Source organism: Chrysemys picta, chromosome 1, assembly GCF_011386835.1.
Source record: "Chrysemys picta bellii isolate R12L10 chromosome 1, ASM1138683v2, whole genome shotgun sequence".
Taxonomy (NCBI): Eukaryota; Metazoa; Chordata; order Testudines; family Emydidae; genus Chrysemys; species Chrysemys picta.
The window spans coordinates 124,899,036-124,921,163 of NC_088791.1; the positions used below are offsets into that span (position 1 = coordinate 124,899,036).

Sequence of the window (22,128 nt, forward strand, 5' to 3'; positions counted from 1 at the left end):
ATCCATACAGACTTCAGATCTCTATTTGTTTGCTCTGAGTACACCTAACTGCAATTAATGCCTTTCTTCCTCTTGTGAAAGGACACTCTGTCTTTACTCACCCAACTACAGTACAATTCATGAAAGGCCTGATCAGGACCTTCCCAGCAGTGCTTAAACCAGGAGTGGGCAAACTACGGCCTGGGGGCCGCATCCGGCCCTCTAGACGTTTTAATCCGGCCCTTGAGCTCCCCTTGGGGAGCGGGGTCTGGGGCTTGCCCCACTCCGCATGGCTCCCAGAAGCAGCAGCATGTCCCCTTTCCAGTTCCTACACATAGGGGCAGCCAGGGGACTCTGCACACTGCCCCCACCCTAAGTGCTTCCCCTGCAGTGCTTCCTGGCTGGGAACTGCGGCCAATGGGAGCTGCAGAAGTGGCGCCTGCGGACAGGGCAGTGTGCAGAGCCGCCTGGCTGTGCCTCCGCGTAGGAGCTGGAGGGGGGACATGCCGCCGCTTCTGGGAGCTGCTTGAGGTAAGCAATGCCCGTATCCTGCACCCTTGACCCCTTCCTGCCCTCCGAACCCCTCCGTCCCAGCCCGGAGCAACCTCCTGCACCCCCCCCACCCCTCATTCCCAGCCCCACCCCTGAGCCCGCAACCCCATCTGGAGCCCTCCCCCTCCCCCCTGCACCTCAACCCCCTGTCTCAGCCCAGAGCCCCCTCCCACTCCCTGAACTCCTCATTTCTGGCCCCACCCCAGAGCCCACACCCCCAGCCAGAGCTCTCACCCCCTTCCACACCCCAACCCCCAATTTGTGAGCATTCATGGCCTGCCATACAATTTCCATACCCAGATGTGGCCCTCAGGCCAAAAAGTTTACCCACCCCTAGCCCTTAATGGGAGCTTAACGTTGTCCTGTCCAGACTCTGTAGTCTGCCTTTTGAATCCATGGCAACTTGTACCATGGCCCACCTGTCCAGGAAAGTGGTACTCTTAGTAGCTATTACCTCGGTTCTGAGCTCCCTGACCCTCTTAGCTATCACGGTTGACTCTCCTTGTATGGTGTTTCACAAAGAAAAGGTTTCTCTTTGATTATACCCCAAGTTTCTCCCCGAGATTGTTTGAGTTCCACATCTACGAAATGATAGTTACCTGTATTGTTCCTGAAATCCCACGCTTCCTCTGAAGGTAAGAGACTCCAATCTTTTGATGTCTGGCCTGCCCTGGCATTTTACCTGCAAAGAGCCAAACCATTTAGGAAATCACTGAGACTCTTTATCACCATACCAGAGAAGTCACGTGGGCAAGCCATATCATCCCAGAAGATTTTGAAATAGGTCTCGGGATATATCTTAGAATACTACAAGATAGCAAACATTCCTCCCCCTCGAGGTATCACACTTCACTCCACGCAAGCACAGGCTGCCTCCATGGCATCCCTATCATACATTCCACTGCAGGACATCTGCAGAGCAGGCACCTGTTCACAACACATTATGCCCTAGTTCATGCTTTGGCAGCAGTAGGATCGGCAATATTACATGCATCTTTGCTACCAATTTCCTTGCACCCACCTCCATGCTGAACACTGCTTCCCAATTACCCATGTGTGGAATACACCATAGGGGCCATCACAGTTACTTACTATAACTGGAGGCTTCTTCAAGATGTGTGGTCCCTATCTGCATTCCTTCATCCCCTCTGCTTCAGAGCCTGTTGGATTCGTGGTTAGAAAAGGAAGTGGAAAGGTGTTGAGCCCCCACTGCCTCTTAATACCTTCGGCTGGGAGCACTAGGAGAGCTACTCTGCATGTGCGGGTCAATGGACGCTGCTTTGAAGAATTTCCAGACTTGGGTGCATGGCACACATGTGGAATACAGATAGGGACCACACATTTCTAAGAGTCTCCAGTTACAGTAAGTAACCTCCACATTAGCAGGGTGTGTGCGCATGTGTGTTAAAGTTTGCATTCCAAACCTTCTATGAAACTTTCAACATAAATTCAGGTTTGCTGAAACATTTTATTTTTTGATGACTGCAGGTTAGTAGACTGGTTTCCCGATATCCCTGATGATTTTCAATGGATGCAGGGACAACTACGTCGGATTGTTAGTACAGTTTATTCTCGGGCAAGAAATAAGCTACTCAGTACATCCAGGTAAATCATTGTGCTGCTATGTGCAAACTTCTGCATCTGTCTTGCATTTATTTTGCCAGTCAAAACAAAACTTAGTGCAATTATTAATATTCTGTTGCAAACATTAGTTGATTATTTCAAGGATAAGTAGAAATTTTGTTTCACTTCTACCAAAGCCCTGTTCTCTCTATTACAGTATACTAAGGGGTTGTTTTCCTGCTCTCTTCATTAGACTTGAAGAGGTTTCTTCAGTAAATGGCTTCATGCTCTTTCCTCAGGACTGATAATAGCTGAGACAATTGATAGCTCATGGATAGCTTGCCTGTTGGTACTACCTCTCCAGTTTTTTTGTTTGTTTGTTTGTAGCAGACCACTGGATTTCCCACTCTGATGCACCTCAAATTTAGCCTTGTTATCTGAGGCTTATCTGATCATCCTACTGACTTTCTTCACACAACCCTTCCATACTTGAGTTGCATCACACTTCAAAACTATGCGGGCACCCCCAGTAAGATGTGCTCCATTGAAGTTCAGACCTTTGATGCCTTATTTTCTATTACCCCATTAAAAATAATATACTTAGAATCCACATTTATTTTCCCTGCGAGATGCTGTCATGTCATCTATGTTCCCCTTGTCTGTAGGAAGAACCCCTGTTCCATTATCCCTTGAGCTGAAACAGAAACCTTTTAAAATATTTCTAATAGATATTTGTTTTTGTTTCTCCCCTTCCCTCTCCCCCACCCCCCCACAGTAAAGAGAGCTATGCATCACTAAGAAAATGTCAGACTGTTCCACCTAATGTAGAGTTCCATTCTCCCTACTGCCATTCTAAAGTGCCACACTCGGCTGCGGACCTTGAAGGTTGGCTCTGGGATTTTCCATACTGCAGAGACTCAGCAGGGAAGGAAATTTCTGTTGGTATAAAGGGGCTCTCAGACTCTGATTCTCATCATATTTTCTTCATGAATTCTGAAGAATCTGGCTTGGAAACGGATTTTGACTCCTCCTCAGACAAGAGTTTCCAAACTACCTCAGAAGATTAATTTTGAAAGCTCTGAAATCTGTCTGACAGAGAAGCTTAAACCTTGTGAACCGAACTCATTCTTCCATCTTGCCAATAAGTATTGGAAGACTGTTTTGTTTACAGCTCAATGACAAATTGCCTTTGGGGCCTTTACAGTGCTAAGGATTATACAAAACAGTTGTCACTGTACTACGTAACAGTCACATTCTTGTTAATCTATTAAATCACCGGCTTCATTTCAGAATTACAATAGCACAATATCTGGAAAAAGATTTCACTCTAAGCTACCTGTAATTAAAAAGCTACATAAAATCAAACCCTATAAATTACTTGTTCTAGACTGAAACAAGCATTTATAGAAAAGTTGCATTTTAAAAGGCATGCTTTTAAATAATAAATGTGTATGGTGGTGTTAGATTAATTTTTAGCACTTGCATGAAATCAGGCAACTTGTACTTTATAAAGGGAAATGTACATAAGGAACTTTTTGAGGGCCTCCAATATCTGTGTATTTGCCTTTTGTTTAAATGTACTGTTTTGTGGAAAAAAGGCACCAACTTTGATTACATACTGTAACATACAATTCATAATGTAATCCAAGTTCACCATTCCCAATAAGTTTTACAATGTGCCTCTTTTCCTTAAGTATTGAGAAGGAAAAAAGTCACAAGAACTGGGCCACATTTAGCCGTAAGTGTTAAGGGGCACAACTCTATTGACTTCAGTGGAGTTGTGCATGCTTAGCAAGGCTTAATTTGAACTAATGTTTTTAAAGATATTTTAAAAAGAAAAATCTCTAGACCAGTGGTCTTTTGAAAAGACAGTATCATTGAGTGGAACTGTATAGAGCAACAATTAAGTTGTCAAAATACAACCATTGCAAAACATCTTTGTGACATTACATTATGACTGAACAGTGTCAGGCTTCCGCTCTGATTTGTGGATTATATACATCTTCTGTAAAATGGAAAAGGAGGCCGCCTTCTTTTTTTATTCCTTGGAGGAGCAGAAAGGGGATCCCAGTGATTCCATTCGGTTTGTTTAGCACTTCTTGTGCTAACTTATCTCAAGCAGTGTAGGAAAATTTACTAACATTTGTGCCCTTCTTGAGATCAGAATGAATAAGCGAAGTTCAAAACAAATGTGGTGATATTGTTACCCTTGTATTATACCATAAAGAGCTGCATGCAGGTCTAAATCAACTGTTTAAAAATAAAAAATAAAAAAATCCCTGTCCTCTTTCCCCAAAACATCAAGTCCTATCCATGCTGAAATTTGTAACAGTTTATAAAAATTATTCTCTATAAAGGTGCCATTGTGGTTTAAAATCTCAGTATAGACAGGCTTAAATTAAGTATTTATGAGCTCATCTGACAAAACTCTGATAGTTATGAAGATAATTATTAAACCACTGTTTTAATGATAAAATAAGTATATATGTTTTTTAGCAACATGTTTTGGGCTAATGGTGGTTTTGAAAAAAACCATAGGTGGAAGTAACCTCTTGTGGCTTGCTTGAAAAAGACTTGGCATTTAGGGGCCAAATGTTATTTCTAGTACAGTGGTGTAAACTTGGAGTAAATCAGCTGTACTCCAGGGAGAAGAGAGAACTCTCTCAAGCATTTATTGGGAGTGGCCTGTAAAGAAAACTGGCTGGAGATGGGAGGGACAAGAGAAGAAAAAATATTTTTTTTATAATATTATAGTGTAAATTTTGAATATCTCCAGGTCTTTAAGTTGTCAAAACCTTAACGTTCCCAACTTGGACTAAATGTTAAGCAGTTCTTTAGGTTTTCAAAGAAAATTCACAACTCAAAGTACTACATCTTAAGAATAAACTCTAATTAAAATGCTTTAAAAATATTGTTAAAATGTTGTAAAACTATAATGTATGTTCCCCCATAAAGTATTGAAGCATTTTTATATTCTACATAATTTTTATATCTTTGGTGCTATCTCACTTGAAAAAATGGTACTTGATTTTTGTTATTGGACTCTTTTATGTCTTTGATTCTGCATGGTGACTTGTTAAAAGAAAAATATTGGTATAACCACTAATTTTTATTTAAAAAAAAATAAAACACAAGCTGTGGTTCTATATAATCTCACTTGTAATGGTAAATTGATGTTATGGAGGCTTTTTTTTTTTTCTTGCCATGTTTTAGAAAATACTGTTTTGGTAAATTATTTTAATGTCCTCCTTATGAGATAATATTTAGGCCACAACTCTACTGACTTACAAACATACTTAATTTTACATCTATAAGAAGCCCCATTGCCTTCAATGGGACTAATATACATTCACAAGTCCTTTGCAGGATTGTGGCCTGCGTTTCCTGTAACACAATTCTCTTCCCCCCCCCACCCTTTGCTGCCATTTAATTTTTTTTTACAATTTTTCTGTTCAAAATCATAGTGGAATCTTCAAAATAGCAAGGAAATACATGGAAATCTACTGATATTCTTGGAAAGTATGGTTAACTACACAATTGTATCAAGTATTGTAGACCGCTTCATTTTTTGCAATCACGATAAGGCAAAGTGGCTAATAAGCAGGCTTGTTTCACACATTACAGGAAGATGCACTTTACTAGGGTTGATACTGTAAGTTTTCTAAGATAATTTTTAAAATCCTTGCTGTTCCTTTGCTATAGTCTTTTTCATTTCTTATAACTCTCTGTTGTTGAGATCTCTGAAATGCTGTTTTGCTAATCATGTATTGGACTGATTTTCCTATCACTACATGCACTTTTACACCTCTGTAAGCTTCATCATCCTTTTTAAAAATAAATAAATCATAAATTGGTTTTTAATTTGTAAGTGGAATTTGTGGTAGTGAAGAATGTTGGAATAACAAAACTTGACTCCATTTTTTAGCTTTGTAACAGATACAGCAAGGGTATCAACTGTGCAAGCTTCCTACCAGTAGCCTCTCTATATGCTTCCTGTCGGAGCTAAAGGATCTATTTGCTTTCAAGGAAATTAGTGCATTAATTAGCCTTGCTTCATACACTGTCTTAGGCTTCTCTGCTGAGACTACCAACTAAAGTGCCACATGTGATGTTTGTAACTTTGCATTTTAATATTTTTAAATTACCCTAGTGCTTTTCAAACCCTTTGTTGCTCTTTTTTCTCCATCCTATTTTTTTCTTCTTCCTAGTCTCTCTCTTCTTTCCTCTGCATTTCCTGTCCTGAAACTTGCAGTTCTCAACCCAGTGTCTGTTGCTTCCTCTCTGTCCCTCCGTTAAAATGATCAGTGCTTAAATAGATAAGGTTGACTCTGAAGAATCCTCATTTGACTTTAGAGCTGGCACCCTGTCAGAGGGGGCAAGGTGTTCACAGCTGAGTCTTGGTTCAAACTGCCTTAAGACTTGGACAGATGACACTGAATTACTCATAGTCTGTTCACATTATCTCTGCATCAGTGCAGGCTAGAAACTTTTTTTTTTTCTAATGATACCTTAGCTTCTGAATCAGAACATGTAAGGCAGGCCCCACAAGTACAGCATTGGGGCTATACTTTGGACACCATTGTGATAAAGGTTCATGAACACGACTGGGTACCTTTCTCCTTCCTATTTGAATGTATTGTTATTTGAGAGATATCTTATCCATCAGTTTACAAGGCTGAGACACTCCATGTTTTGAATTCACTTTCAAAAAGCACTTAAATATGCCAAGCTAACAAAGTGATCAATTAATGGATTGGGGTTTGGGGGAGAGGGAGGAGGAGGAGGGAGTGAAATGCTTTCTTACAGTCTTGGCAGGAGAATTGCATAAGGGTAAGATGGTTACTTTGATAAATACAAGAACACTCAGAATAAGACACACAAGGAAGTTGTATATAAACATTGATTCTCTAGGGTATTTATTTATCTCGGGAGAGGAAAACTAAATGAAGAATGTGTTTTTTATTTTGAACTGAAAAGAGAGCTCTGACCCACAGCCTCCAGAGCCAAACCCCCTGCCTTCCATAAGGACCAGTGTTGACCCATGCTTTGGGCTATTTCTATACTACAGAGCCTATGCCCGCATAGCCTCCTAGTAGAGATGCAGCCATCCACCAACATTTATTTATTTATTTATTTTTGCCAGAATAGGAACAAGAGAGCGGAAGTGGGTGAAGTAATATTATTTTATTAGACCAAATTCTGCTGGTGAGAGACAACTTGGAGTTTACACAGAGCTCTCTTCCACGAACGACATCACCAGAAACATGCTTCTGATGGCATAGCTGTGTTCTACACTGGGGTTTTTTACACCACCCTGCTGCCATAAATCTTAAGTGGAGAACCAGGCCTTGTGCTTCCTTCTTCCGTATATCAACTTAGTTGCCTTATATGTGGCCTGTAAACTTTTTGTTACATGTTTGTACAGCATCTAGCATACTGATTTTTGAATTTTTGTATTGGTGACCCCTTTCACATGGCAAGGCTGAGTGTGGCTCCATGGAGCTGGGCCCATGCTCAGAAAGGGCCCCGGCCTGCTCCGCTTGCACTGCACCCTGAGACCCCACTGGCTCCCCCCACCCACCATTTGCTCCTCTCAGCCTAACTGCTGGCTGGCCAAAGGCTCCTCTCCTCTCTCTGGCCCCACCCCCTGCTCCTTTCAGACCCCTGGCCGGACCCCAGTGCACCTCTGGCTCTTGGCACTCTCTGCTTCTCACCACTTGAGGGGCCCCACCTGTCTCCCCGGAGCTGAGCCACTTGGGACTGGTGCAGAAGCCTGGCCAGTCTCAACCAGGTGGAGGGGGAGAGAGTGCGGAGGGCTTGGCTGGGCCCCTCCAGAGAAGTGCATCTTGAGGGATCCTGGCCGGGGCAGGTCCTAGGGTTACCATACGTCCGGATTTTCCCGGACATGTCCGGCTTTTTGGGCTCCAAATCCCCGTCCGGGGGGAAAGCCCCCAAAGCCGGACATGTCCGGGAAAATCGGGACATGCTGGGCCGGCCGTGCGGGGGCTCGGGGGCCGGGCCGGCGGCTCGGGGGACGGGCCGGCAGTGCCGGGGGACGGGGGTGCTCGGCCAGGGGCCGGGCCCGGGCCCGGGCCCGGGCCGGCCTGGGCCGCGCCTCCTCCCCCCCACACTCCCTCTTACCTGCTTCAGGCTTCCCGCGACTCAAATGTTCGCGGGAAGCAGGGGAGGGGGCGGAGACTTTGGGGAGGGGGCGGAGTTGGGGAGGGGCTGGGGGAGGGGCCGGGGCCCGTGGAGTGTCCTCCTTTGGGAGGCACAAAATATGGTAACCCTAGCAGGTCCTGGCCTGGCTGATCGCGCCATTCCCAAGAGGCCAGAGCAATTCCCGGCCCTGGGACTGGCCTTGGCTGCGCTGCCAGCTCAGCCCGGCAGACAGTCACCTCCCAGCAGGGCTGGTGCGTGCGGCCAGGAGGTGGGGCTTGGGGGCAGAGGCGCCGACTCCTTGGGTGCTCTGGGGCTGGAGCACCCACGGGGAAAAAGCGATGGGTGCTTTGCACCCATGCGCAGCTCCCTGCCCCACCCCAGCTCACCTCTGCCTCTGCTCCCCCTCGCTCTGGGGACTGACCTCACCACGCCATGTTCCATTGCCTCCATGGGGGCCCACAAATATGTTTGGGGCCAGGCCCACAAAAGGTTAATCCGGCCCTGCCTAAAAGCCTTTTTACATTTTACTGGCACAAGGCAGCACCTCTATGATGCAGCGAGACTGAATGTGTGTGAGGGCCAGTGCGGCTACTGGTTTTGGCATTATGTTCCTCTGCTACTGAAGTCTGTTTTTCACATCAACTAGTGCAAGGCTCTCTACTATGCTGCTTGTGTCTTGCAAGGTGGAGGAGCAGGGGATGAGGTTAGCTAAGACCAGACTCCTCCCCCCACCTAGCAGTCACTTGCAAACAGACACCACCCTTGCAGCCCGGTGTTACTGACAGCAAACCCACAAAAGCTTATGCTCAAATAAATTTGTTAGTCTCTAAGGGGCCACAAGTACTCCTGTTCTTTTTGCAGATACAGACTAACACAGCTGCTACTCTGAAATCTGAAAGTTATCTTCTGCCTCCCTCGGTTGAAATGCTCTAGCCACCACCTCACCTTTTCTGCACGCTGCAGCCCTTGCCCTGCCTTGCTGGTGGTGCGCCATGTTTTAATTGACCAGTTTTAAATTCTGCCAAGCCCAGGCCACCAACTTCCACAGTAACTTAGCCTCCTGCCGCAGCTGCGGCTTTAGGGAAGCGGGGGAACAGCCCTCCACCCGGGCCTGCCACTTGGCCCATCCTGATCCTCCCCTCTCGCTTGCCTCCCCCCTCCCTTCGTGGGGCGGGGCTTCCTAGCTCCCACCCCATCCGGGAACTTCACTGCTTGCTCCGCCCCTTTCAGCTCTGCTGGCCAATAAGAGCCGGTGGGGGCGGAGCTCCCGGGTGTCATGGCTGCTTCCGTGCCGCGGTCTTTGCTGTGGGCCCGGTGCTGACCGCCGCGCGCTGCCCTCGCTGTGGGATCGCTGCTCTCCCCGCTCGGCGGCGGCGGCGCGGCCATGGGGACGGTGCACGCGCGGGTGAGATCCCTGCCGGCCCAGCTGGCGCGTAGGGCCCCGGGGCAGAGGAGGAGCCGCGCCCGCTGGCGCGACCTTCGGGAGCGGGGCCGGGCCCGGCCTGGCCGGGGGCCTCTGAGTAGCGGGGGGAGCCTTGGTCCCCGGGGGCCTCCCAACCCCTTCCCCGCGGGCTGTGGCTTTATCCCGGGAGGGGGAGGCTGCGCCGCCCCGCCTCGCCTCGCCTCGCCTCTAACAACGGGCCTGGGGCGGTTCCCTGTGAGCGTGTGCCCGGGGCGGCAGGGTTCTCCGTTCCCCGCGTGTCAATGACCGGCTGCAGCAGCAGCAGGGACCCCTGCCCGGCGTGGAGTCACTGCCCGGTGGGCAGTGGCGGTTTAATGACTTTGCCGTCCCAGGCCCCCTATAAACGTGTTTTAGTTTTTTTACAAATTCGTTTGAACTAAAATGAATCTAAATATCATTAAAGTAATTGAACATTTACAAGTTTTATTATAAATAAAATTACAAGTACAGTGGACCTTCACTTGAACGCCTGTCCGTATAGCGCAATTTTGCTTATAGCGTGGGACTGCGCGTGGATCCAAAACCCCGTCTTTAAGCGGGGGTCCGGTGCAGTTTAGGATTCTCGCGAGTATGTTTCCAAAATGGCATTGCACCATCATTGATGGCTTCAATACGCGCGATGATTGGTAGAATTGCAGCGTTACTGATGCCGCAATTACAAAAATGCTGCTATTATAAATTTGCCCCCCCCCCCCCCCTGCGAATTTGTTGGCCTAGGCAATAATACACTGCTGCCGGGGGAAGGCAAACTGCGCAGCAGGCGAGTTAACCTGAAATATTTCACATACGCTCCATGAGGGTCTGCAGGTGGGATGTAGGCCCGTGGGGCGGGGGGTGTCAGATGCACTAGCTCTGGATGGCAGGCCCTTTTGCAGAACTGCTGACATTTGGCTGTGCTAGGAGGAGGGAGGGACTCATATGGTGAGCGCCCCCGCCCAGGGTTTGGCTTTGCTCTCCACACTGATTTCCTCAGGAAGAGTTTAACTCTCTGTCCAGGTCCTTTCTTCCTTCTCTGAAGTGCCTGTGATTAGGGTCTGCTGTCGCACACCTTTTGGCTGTTTTCAAAGGACCACCTGTCTTTCTGTAATCTAAAACTGGGAACTGGTGACATAATAATAATAATAATTAATAAATCTGAAGGACCGAGATCATAGAAGAATGGGGATGGGGGCTGCGGCTTTTATGCAAAGTGGTTCCCGCCTCCCCCATGGCAGTCTCATATATTTGCACTGGTGTCCCCAAAACTATAAAAGTCATTAAAATATTTGGCTTTTCTGAATAACATTTGGAAGTTTTAGATAATATATTAGATAATGGCATAGAGAGTACACTTGTAAAGTTTGCAGACGATACCAAGCTGGGAGGGGTTGCAAGTGCTTTGGAGAATAGGATTAAAATTCAAAATGATCTGGAGAAATGGTCTGAAGTAAATAGGATGAAATTCAAGGAGGACTAATGCAAAGTACACCTCTACCTGGATATAACACTGTCCTCAGGAGCCAAAAAAATCTTACCGCGTTTTAGGTGAAATGGCGTTATATTGAACTTGCTTTGATCCACCGGAGTGCGCAGCCCTGCCCCCCCCGGAGCACTGCTTTACCGCGTTATATCCAAATTCGTGTTATATTAGGTCACATTATATTGAGGTAGCAGTGTACTCCATTTAGGAAGGAACAATCAATTGCGCACCTACAAAATGGGAAATGACTATCTAGGAAGTAGTACTACAGAAAGGAATCTGGGGGTCATAGTGGACCATAAGCTAAATATGAGTCACCAGTATGACACCGTTACAAAAAAAGTGAACATTATTTTGGGATCTATTAGCAGGAGTGTTGTAAGCAAGACATGAGAAGTAATTCTTCCGCTGTAGTCCATGCTGATTAGGCCTCAACTGGAGTATTGTGTCCTGTTCTGGGCGCCACATTTCAGGAAAGATATGGACAAATTGGAGAACGTCCAGAGAAGAGCAACAAAAATTATTAAAGGTCTAGAAAACATGACCTATGAGGGAAGATTTAAAAAATTGGGTTTGTTTAGTCTGGAAAAGAGAAGATTGAGAGGGGACATAAGATTTCAAGTACATAAAAGGTTGTTACTAGGAGGAGGGAGAAAAATGGTTCTTCTTAACCTCTGAGGATAGGACAAGAGGCAGTGGGCTTAAATTGCAGCAAGAGAGATTTAGGTGTCGGAGAAAATCCCCTTCACATCCCTGTCAGTTCTTTCGCTACTTCCACATAGGTTTGACATTAGGAAAAATGTCCTAACTGTCGGGGTGGTTAAGCACTGGAATAAATTGCTTAGGAGGTTGTGGAATCGCTGTCCTTAGAGATTTTTAAGAACAGGTTGGACAAACACCTGTCGGGGTGGTCTAGATAATACTTAGTCCTGCCATGAGTGCAATGACCTCTCGAGGCCCCCTTCAGTTCTATGATTCTAAGTCAAGAAACTCGGAGTTAAGGTACCATACCTAGATTCAAGTTACCTAATATGCACAAAAACAGAGCCGTCGGCTTACATATTGCATAAGTCATAGAATAGTATAATTTCAGCATATGTTGCCTTAGCTCGTATTTTTCATTCTGGTTCCAGAACCCCAACGTAATAATCAGTGAAATGAAAATATGATAAATTTTAAATTGATAAAGGCATGTCTTTTCACACAATATGTAATTAGGCAGTGGAATTTATTGTTACAGGAAGTTACTGAGACTAAGAACTTAGTAAGATTCTAAAAATGATTGGACATTTATATGGATATCAAGAATATCCAGAGTTGTCATAATTAATTATACAATTTTTGAAGGGGGTATTAAGATTTAAGCAAATCTCTGGTAGAGATCAGAATAAGACCTAAGGTGGGGGCAGATTATCCCACATCTCCCTACTTCAGTCTTCTGAAACCTCCCTCTGACTCAACTGGTACTGGTTGTTGTTAGAGACAGGATACTGAACTAGTTGGACCTTGGGTCTGATGCAGTATAGCATTTACTGTGTTGCAAAAGAATAGCTTCTCCCTGAAGCGATGCAGTGTATACTCTGCTGGTGACCTTGCCATAGAGATTGTTGCTGAAGTCTGATAGCAGCAGTAGTGTAAGAGGGTACTCCATGACTTTGTGAAGTTTTTATTGTTCTTATTTCATAATGCTGTAAGTTATAGCAAACAAACCCATTTTTAGTTGGAAAACTGAATGAACTGACTTACCTTTTCATCTTAAAAGCAGACTCCAACATTGGTGAGTCATGTTCTTAGAATGATGTTCGGAGGACTGGTGATAGGAAGAAAACCTTGTGTTCGCAAATCTAAAAAGATTTAAGCCACACAACAAAGTAACATGCTGAAAAACCTGTGTTTCTCTGGACATTTGGCACCTAAACCAAATGTTCTGATATCTTTCATTTTGCTTATCACTTCACATGGTGAAAGTATGCCTTAAAAATAAGACAACTGACTGAAGTGTAGATGCCTATTAAAAATTGAATTATACAAGTATTTTTGAAGGGCTGGTAAATAATATCAGAAAAGTTAAATATTTGAAATTTTACAAAGGAAAGGAACTTGTTCTCCTGCAAAACCGTGTAGAGATAAAGAAGCATACTGTACTTTCTAAGCAGACATAACTTACTGTATATCGTATCTTACTAAAGAAAACACTCTCAACATGGAAATTATTCAATCTATAGTAAAACTTTCAGCAAATATATACTGTACAAATACATAAATGTGATGCCCAGTATTTTCTCTCTTCTATTTATGGTACACCTCTATCCCAATATAACGTGACCCGATATAACACGAATTCTGATATAATACAGTAAAGCGGTGCTCTGGGGGGGCAGGGCTGCGCACTCCGGCGGATCAAAGCAAGTTCGATATAATGCGGTTTCACCTATAATGTGGTAAGATATTTTGGCTCCGGAGGACAGCGTTATATCGAGGTAGAGGTGTATTGTCATTCCTTATAATATGATGGGCAGAATGTTGAGAATTTTCCTCACAAGAAAAAAACTCTTAGATGTGGTACAAAATGTTTAATTTATTAAATAGAAAATACAGATTATTTTGTGTATATATTTTATTCAGAGTCTGGAGCCTCTTCCAGTGAGTGGGTCTGACTTTGGTGCTTTAGGAGATGAACCTGAACTAGTTGAAGTTGAACCTGAAGCCAAGCAGGAAGTCCTTGAAAACAAAGATGTGAGTTCCTAATCAATGGGTGTGAATGTGTTTTTTGTTTTTGTTTTTATTTAAATCTTTTATTTGTAGGGAATATCCCAAACCAGTATTTGAGATATAAGAGAAGAGAATGAATCCAGTAATGTCTGGCTTCCTTTGTTATTACTGTATATACTCGATCATAAGCCGGTTCATTTATAAGCTGACCACCCCTCCCCCCCCCCAAGATGGATAAGTAAAAAATGGAAATTTTTCATGACCCATTCATAAGCCGACCCTATAATTCAGGGGTCAGCAAAGTTTGGCTCCCGGGCCATCATGGTGGGCCGAGATGGTTTGTTTACCTCAAGCGTCTGCAGGCACGGAGGTAAACCTAAGTAAACAAAGTGTCCCGGCGTGCCAACTGCTTACCCTGATGGGCCGGGACAGCAACTGGTGGGGAAACGTTTTTTTGGGGGGGGGGGGGGGAGAGGAGAGAAGCTGGGGGTCAAGGGAGTGACCACCCTCCACATGACCCCACCCCTAGCCCAGGTCCCCCACACTCTCCCCATCCTATCCCTTCCCACCTTATCTGGGGAGGGCCAGGGGTGGATGTCTCTGGCCTGGCTGGAGCTGCTCCGGCAGGCTGGGCGGTGCGGCCGCAGCCTACTCTGGCGGGCCAGACCGGTCGGCGTGGCCTCAGCATGTTCCAGCGGGCTGGGCCGGGTGTCATGGCCGAAGTGTACTCCGGCGGGCCGGGCAGCGTGGCCACAGCCTGCTCTGGGGGATGGGGCCAATCGGCACAGCTGCAGCCTGCCAGTCCCAGAGCTGCAGCTGCTTCAGAGGCTGCAGGAAGAGCAGCGTGGCCAGAAGCGGAGAGACTTTGGCCCCGCCTCTTCCCTTTTGTCTCTGCTGGCTGTGCTGCCTCTCCTTGCTCCCTCTGTTGGGGGAGGGGCTGTGTCCCACCTCTCCCCTCTCTATACCTGTTCATAAGCCGACCCCCTTCTCTGGTGCTTCCCGTTTTTACTAAAAAAAATTAGGCTTATGAACGAGTGATTTAAATAGGCAAACAGTGATTAAAGTGATTTAAATAATAGATTTTAATCATGTTCTGCATTTGTACTTTTTTGTTCTTTTCCTAATAAAAAGTTGATTCCTAATGGTTAAGTATTAAAACATGCTGAATTGCAACTAAATATAGCTTTCATGCTGAATTTGGTGCTGCTTTTTGCTAACCAGGAGGCTGCACTGTCTGTACACATTTATTTAAACAATTATATAACTTAACCTACATTTATTCAGATTCTTAACTTTTATATTATATTGTTAAAATGTTGAATTATGCATTTCTTATTTACTAGATGGTTAATTTTTTACTTGTGATTTGTGTCAAGCTCTATTTAGATGGAAATTCAATTAAATGCACAAACAGATTTTTTTTTTAAATAAAAGTGCTTGTTACATAAGAAATTTATCAAAGTTTAGCAAAACATATTTTACATTTAAAACTCCTATATTAAACAAAATATTATCTGTAAGGCTAAGATTTTGTCATGGATATTTCCAGTAAAAGTCAGGGACAGGTCACAGGCAATAAAGAAAAATTCACAGAAGCCATGACCTGTCCGTGACTTTTACTAAAAATATGTGTGACAAAATGGGGATCTGCAGGTCCCCACACCGCCTACAGCAAGGGTCCCCACACCGCCTACTGTGGGTTGTGTGTTGGAGCCCCATGGTCCCCCACCGCCCATGGCTGGAAGCAGTGGGGGGCTGCAGGGTACCCTTGCCACCTGCAGCTCTGGGGGTCCGCCCACAGGGGCCAGGAGCTGCAGGGTGCCCCTGCTGTCTGGGGGGGCTGCCTGCTGTAGCCGGGAGCTGTGGGGGTTCCCCAGCTGTGGCCCGGAGGTTGGTGGTTCCCCCACTGTCTGCATCTTCAGGGCTGCTGCCTCAGCCAGGAACTCAGGGGTTCCTTGGAACTCTGGGGGCCTCCAGAGGCGGCAGGGGTACCCTGCAGTTCCCTCCCCCTGCGGGCAGCAGGGGACCCTGCAGCTCCTGAGCCCTGCAGGCTGAAGTCATGGAATCCGTGACTTCCGTGATCTCTGTGACTAAATCATAGCCTTAATTATCTGTAGTTAGTGAATTGAACTAATTGTTTCTGGCAACCATGTTCTTCAAGATTTTGGAACTAGCAGATTTCATCCTCTCACACCTAGCTTTATTCATAGATTGGATGAGGAAAACAAGCTTTCCTTCTTTTTCAGCTCCCAGTTGGTTTCTTATCTTTGAATGAACTAGTTGTTCAACTAAACTAGTTGAATAAACTGAAATGAAAAAAATATTCTCTCCACATGCAGTAGAGGCTACTGTGGTCAAAAGTTGATTCAGCACATCAATAAACTCTGGTTCCAGGTGCTTAGCCAGTGACATCCAGCAGTTCAGTGTCTGACTTTCTTTAAAACTTAGCAAGCAAATCTACTGTTTAATTTAAGGCGTTAACAAGGTTTGGAGGTGTTAGATTTTTATTGGCAAATGTTGATGAACATCGATTTCACCATACACACACAATCCAACAAGAAATATTTCCATCTGTGATGATAAATGTGCAGGTAGGCATAGTAAGAAAAATGTTGCTTGGGAACTTAATAGAGTTTGATTTAAGGATATTTACTTTGTATATATCGATGTGATGTTGACAATTTGTGTTTGAACAGTTCTAAAACTTTAACTTTTTAGAATCTCAGCATCTACTGTCATTAAATAATTGTCTTGCCCTCCATAATTTCCTGCAACCATAAGCATTTAAATTGACAAAAATATTTTAAAAACTTAAAAATAAGCAAGATACTATCCATTGAAATTATTTTAAAAAAATCAAATTCTGCCAAGGCTAGCCTTAATGTAGCTTGTCAGTTTCATACTTAATTTTAAATAGGTTTATTTAAAAAAAGCCTGTTCAATTTAAATAAAATCCAATTAAAATAAAAAGATAATCATTTTTTATCAGCCCTGTTTTTCCTACAAAAGATGTTGTTAAATACATTTAATATGTTTAACAATACAGCAAAGAAGAGACATCTCATAATGCTCTAATTTTTAAAGATGTTTCCTTTTCTTGACTTTGTTCACAGTCACTCCCACTGGAAGCTTGGTAATGAAGTCTCTTTCCTTAATAAAAAAAAGTTTTAATTCTATTACATGTGCACACCAATTTATTATTGTCGCGTTGCTAGTGCAGGTTGCAACTGTCTTCTATTTTATTAGAAAAAGGAGGTTATTTGGGAGGTTGTTTTTGTTTTGGGGGTTGGGTTTTTGTTTTTGTTTTGGTTTTGGTTTTTTTGGCAGTGAGTAATATGTCCCAAAGTTATGTGTACTGAAAAGGTTGGAGAAAATAAGGCAGATTTAATCAATATAGTGCATTAAATAAACTAGCTACAGTTTATATGGACAAACAAGAATTTGAGTTTAAAAAAAATCATTTAGTATTTTGTAGTATTGTAGACCTTGCTATGTGTTTTAGTTTATAATGTTCAGATGGTGATGGAATGTTTAATATTTACTCCAGTATCTGAGACTTATTTTTGACTGTATAGTTAAACTCTGCTTATGTGTAAATGGTGAAGGAAATACACAGAGAACTATATGTTTAGGACTTGTGTTCAAGTTCATATAGTTTTAGCCAATGACTGACTTGTGCATAAAGATCTGTGAGGAAAATCCTAGTAGCTATGGACTCTTAGTGTCTTTTCCAGTAATTAGTTCTTGATTTTGAGTTAGGAAACCTGTTTTTCAACATAATTCTTGTTAATGGAAATAATTAACTACAATCCAGGATTGATGATTGTATTGCTCCCTGATATTATAAATTTATACTAATTCACAAGTGAATCCTATATTCTTGTACCTTCAGTCAGACTACAGTATTATTTGTGTCTAGGTGGTTTTAATTTTGTGTTGTTAATAGTCATCTTATGTTTAGGTGGTGGTCCAACATGTACACTTTGATGGACTTGGAAGGACTAAAGATGACATTATCATGTACGAAATTGGTGACCTTTTCAAGGCTAAAAACCTCATTGATGTAAGTATTGTAGTGAGTTGCATCTGCTCTGCAAAACACTCCAGACTTGAAAAATTTACCAAGCACTTACAGGTACTAATTAGATGAGTAAACCTACAAGCCAAAAGTAGTTTAAAAAAAAAAATAGGCGATAGTTAGGAGTATCCCATCAGCCCAGCTTCTTGTCACTTGTGCTACTAGTCTGTACTAGTCTGCAATGTCTTTGCTACCACTGATGATTCCCAAGAAAGAAAAACCCAGTTTGACTTTTAGACCAGGTTAAATTGAAGAACTGATTGAAAAATTATTTTGTTTTCTTATAAATTTAGATGATACCATACACCAGGGGTGGGCAAACTTTTTGGCCCAAGGGCTACATCTGGGAATAGAAATTGTATGGTGGGCCATGAATGCTCACAAAATTGGGGTTGGGGTGCAGGAGGGGGTGTGGGCTCTGGGGTGGGACCAGAAATGAGGAGTTCAAGGTGCAGGAGGGGGCTCTGGGCTGGAGCAGGGGGGTGAGGTGCGGGGGGAGGGCTCTGGGGATGAGGAGTTTGGGGTATTGGAGGGTGCTCTGGGCTGGGACTATGGGGTTTGGAGGGCGGGAGGGGGATCAGGGCTGGGGTGGGGGTTTGGGGCGTGGGGAGAGGCTCGGGGGGGGCAGGCTACCTCAGGTGGCTCCTGGAAGCAGCAGCCATGTCCCTTCTCTGTTGGAGCACTGGAGGGGGCCATTGGAGCACATAGGAGCCGGAGGGGGCCATGCCGCTGCTTCCAGGAGCCGCGTGGAGCGGCCAACAACCTTGCTCCCCAGCTGGAGCGAGGCAAACCCCAGAGCCTGCTCCCCAGTGGAACCTCAAGGGCCAGCTTAAAGCTGCTGGCGGGCTGGATTTGGCCTGCGGGCCATAGTTTGCCCACCCCTGCCATACACAGAACACCATGATGTTTTTTCAGTCCCTTTTCAGAGTGGAATCACACTTTATTATGTACTTATGTTATGTAGTTGTATTCAGTTCTTTAAAAAGAAAAGACATCAGCTATCAGAGTAACCCCTTTGTGGCATTGTCATCTGGGATTGAAGTCTGAATCCGTATGGATATTCTCTCACTCTTGAGTAGACGTCTGTCTAGAATAAGGTTGGCAGGACAATGTGGGGAAGCTTTCATTGCTGCTGCCCGCCTTTATATTGCTAGAGTTCTGCTGAGGTAATTCCTTTTTTTGTACCAGCTTCTGTTGGTGAAAGAGGCAAGCTTTCGAGTGTACACAGAGCTTTTCTTCAGGTCCTGTAAGCTCGAAAGCTTGTCTCAGTCACCAAGAGAATTAGTCCAATAAAAGATATTACATCACCCACCTGGTGTCTCTAATTTCCTGGTACCGACACTGCTACAACATTGTATATAACAGTCCTGCTGATCAGTTTCCTTTTGTAGAAAAGCCCTTATTTGTTCTTTATAGCTAGCTCCTTCTGTAAGTACTCAATTCAATAATTAACACATGAAAGATTTTTATCTACACTTTTGAGTTTGTTAATGTATAGTCAGTTGATAAACATAAGGAATCCAAATGAGACATTAAGATCTTAGTTTGTCAACTCTGATATGGTTCAGAAGGGTTTTTTCCTTTTTTAAAAATGTTTTAAAGAAAATTGATATGCAAGGATGTTTCAGTATTATAAAGCTGCAAGTTAACAAAACCGGCAAATTGAGGTGGATGCTCTGTTTAACTTATCTTCTTGCATCTGGGTATTGAAGTAGATCCTGAATCGATTTATGTTGTAATGTATATAGAAGCCCTTCAAAATCTATGAATGACGTGTGAATCTCCTTGTGCTATTTAGCCATTGTACCAGTGATTCCTTGGTAAGGTGCAATCCAAATTTCTTCTCTCATTCTATAGGTAATGAGAAAATCACATGAAGCTCGTGAAAAGTTGCTCCGTCTAGGAATTTTTAGGCAGGTGGAAGTTCTGATTGATACATGTCAAGGTAAGAATTGGATTCTATTCCTCCGTGTGCCCCAGAGTTCCTGTAAAATGCCAGGCAAAGCACTTAAACCAGGATCTTCACAGGTGATCATTAATTATGTGTTCCTCATTTTCTGACTGCCTATTGTGAAACACCTGGGGCCAGATTTGCCAAAGTGTTCAGAACTGCAGCTGAAATGGGTGGAACAGTGATTTGAACATATAAAGGGCTGTACTCTGAAAAATCAGGCCCTAGATTTCTCAAGTAGGGCATCCAAAATTAGTGAACGCTTGACAGTTTTGTCCTTTATCTCTGTACCGCAGTTCTCCAGATAATGAAGATATTAGTACCACTTAATGTCATGGACAGATTGTGAAGATGAATATATTCATGCTTGAAATATTCTGATATAGTGAGATCACCATAGAAATGCCTACGAGAAAATTAATAATTTTGTATTTAGTGCAGGTTTTGGTGTGTTTATGTCCACACATTGAACGAGAGTACTAATAAGAAATAATGAGCAACTACTTTTTCATTGAAGAAGGCAGGGGTTCTCTGGAAAAATATAGTATGTGATCATGTAATTAAAGGCAGTATCATAATTCATATGCAGAAGGGGGGGCTGAATTAAGATTGCACAGGCAATTTCTTAACTGTCGAGAGCATGATTTTGCAACCGTAACATTTTTTTTTACCATATTTTTTTTTTGTAAATATGCATGCTGTCTGACTGACTTGTTTGATACAGTATCAGTTTTGCATTGTTTTCAGTTACTCTCCTTAACATCACTTCAGAATGTCCAGTAAAGAGTTGTATTATGTCATTTTAATTTCAACTTTTATTTTGAATTGATCAAATGTGTTAACATGACCATGGGAAAAAAAAAATCTTTAAATGACCATGTGTCAACATCTTCTGTTTTATAGCTTGTATCTGATCTACAGAACTGTACATACAAGTTAATCTCTTTGAAATCAATGTTTTACTTTGCTCTTTCAAAGCTAACTTTCATTCATAGTTCTGATAAGGTATCATAAATCCATAATTTAGCCTTTTTTGTATTTGTATACACCATCTAGCTCCTTGAAAGTCTGTATGCTAATGACTTTTCTAATTTGAAGGACACTATTGTTTTATCCAGTTTCAAACTATGAAACAGTTTGACAAAAACACTTGCTATTGGGGAGGAGACAGCTTTCCATGGTGAGCCTCCCACTTACCATCCGATGTTGTAGTAGTTAGGCTTATTTTTAAAGTTTCCAAGCCTTAGGGTAAACTAAGACAACTTACCAAATATGACAGATGCAGAGGTGCCTACCTTAGATTGCAGACAGCTTTACATGAGAGAGATGTGAACTGCCAAAGGCCAGAATCCTTGCCTCTGTGGTAGGAAGGAATCTTTCTCTTCTACATTTGTCCCCAAGTTACACTTAAGCAGTAGCTTGCACTGCCACACACACGTAATGTGCTAAATGAATCCATTTCTATCTGGATCCACATTTCCAAATCTGTTACATAGCAGCATGCTGGGAGCTCGCATGGTGCTAAGAGCCTTGGTGCACAGATGGGGTGTACATAGCCTACCTGCATGGGATACACATTAGTTTTGCAAGTACATGGTTATAGATAGGGCCCTACCAAATTCATTAAAAACGTGTCACAGACCGTGAAATCTGGTCTCCCAGCCAGCAGCTGCTGCTCTCTGGCTGCCCAGCTCCGACAGCAACGCTGCCACCAGCATCAGCACAGAAATAAGGATAGTAGTATCGCAACACCCCCTACAATAAACTTGAGACACACCCCCCCACCCCCCCCAAAAAAACCCTTCCTTTTTGGATCAGGACCCCTACAGTTACAACACTGTGAAACTTGAGATTTAAATATCTGAAATCATGAAATTTATGATTTTTTAAAAATCCTATGAACGTGAAATTGACCAAAATGGACTGTGAATTTGGTAGGGCCATAGTTACAGAGTCAGGGTCTAGTATTCATCCTAGAGATGTGTGGACTACCACCATCAATCACAAAGGGGGTGTTAACTTTGAAACTTCCCTCTGTTACCCCTTCAAAATTGTTATATGCCTGAAACTTCAGGAAAGCTATAGCTATTTGCCAACCCAACACTAACAGCAAATAGGATAAATCCAATGACACAGTTGTGTCTTTGTATAATCTTTTAAAGCTAGACTTCAGTTTTCAACCTTTAGTTGAAGGGTTTGTGTTTTAATGC

General features: G+C 43.5%; 2 protein-coding genes across 3 annotated transcripts in view; both read left to right on the plus strand.

Annotated features, from left to right (window-relative positions):
* The window catches only part of LOC101936184 (1-acylglycerol-3-phosphate O-acyltransferase Pnpla3-like), a 49,412-nt gene extending 44,162 nt beyond the window's left edge, over window positions 1-5,250 (plus strand). For both annotated transcript variants that reach the window (XM_065569792.1, XM_005296722.4), the window contains exons 8-9: window positions 2,020-2,136; window positions 2,870-5,250. In XM_065569792.1, coding sequence (XP_065425864.1) covers window positions 2,020-2,136; window positions 2,870-3,161 — 409 coding nt within the window. In that variant the 3' untranslated portion in view covers window positions 3,162-5,250. The remainder of the gene's footprint in view (window positions 1-2,019; window positions 2,137-2,869) is intronic.
* Window positions 5,251-9,487: 4,237 nt separating this feature from the next.
* SAMM50 (SAMM50 sorting and assembly machinery component) overlaps window positions 9,488-22,128 on the plus strand; it is a 37,196-nt gene continuing 24,555 nt past the window's right edge. Inside the window, exons 1-4 of the mRNA XM_008165975.4 lie at window positions 9,488-9,661; window positions 13,803-13,913; window positions 17,851-17,952; window positions 19,825-19,912. Of these exons, the coding sequence (XP_008164197.1) occupies window positions 9,641-9,661; window positions 13,803-13,913; window positions 17,851-17,952; window positions 19,825-19,912 (322 nt within the window). The 5' untranslated portion in view covers window positions 9,488-9,640. The remainder of the gene's footprint in view (window positions 9,662-13,802; window positions 13,914-17,850; window positions 17,953-19,824; window positions 19,913-22,128) is intronic.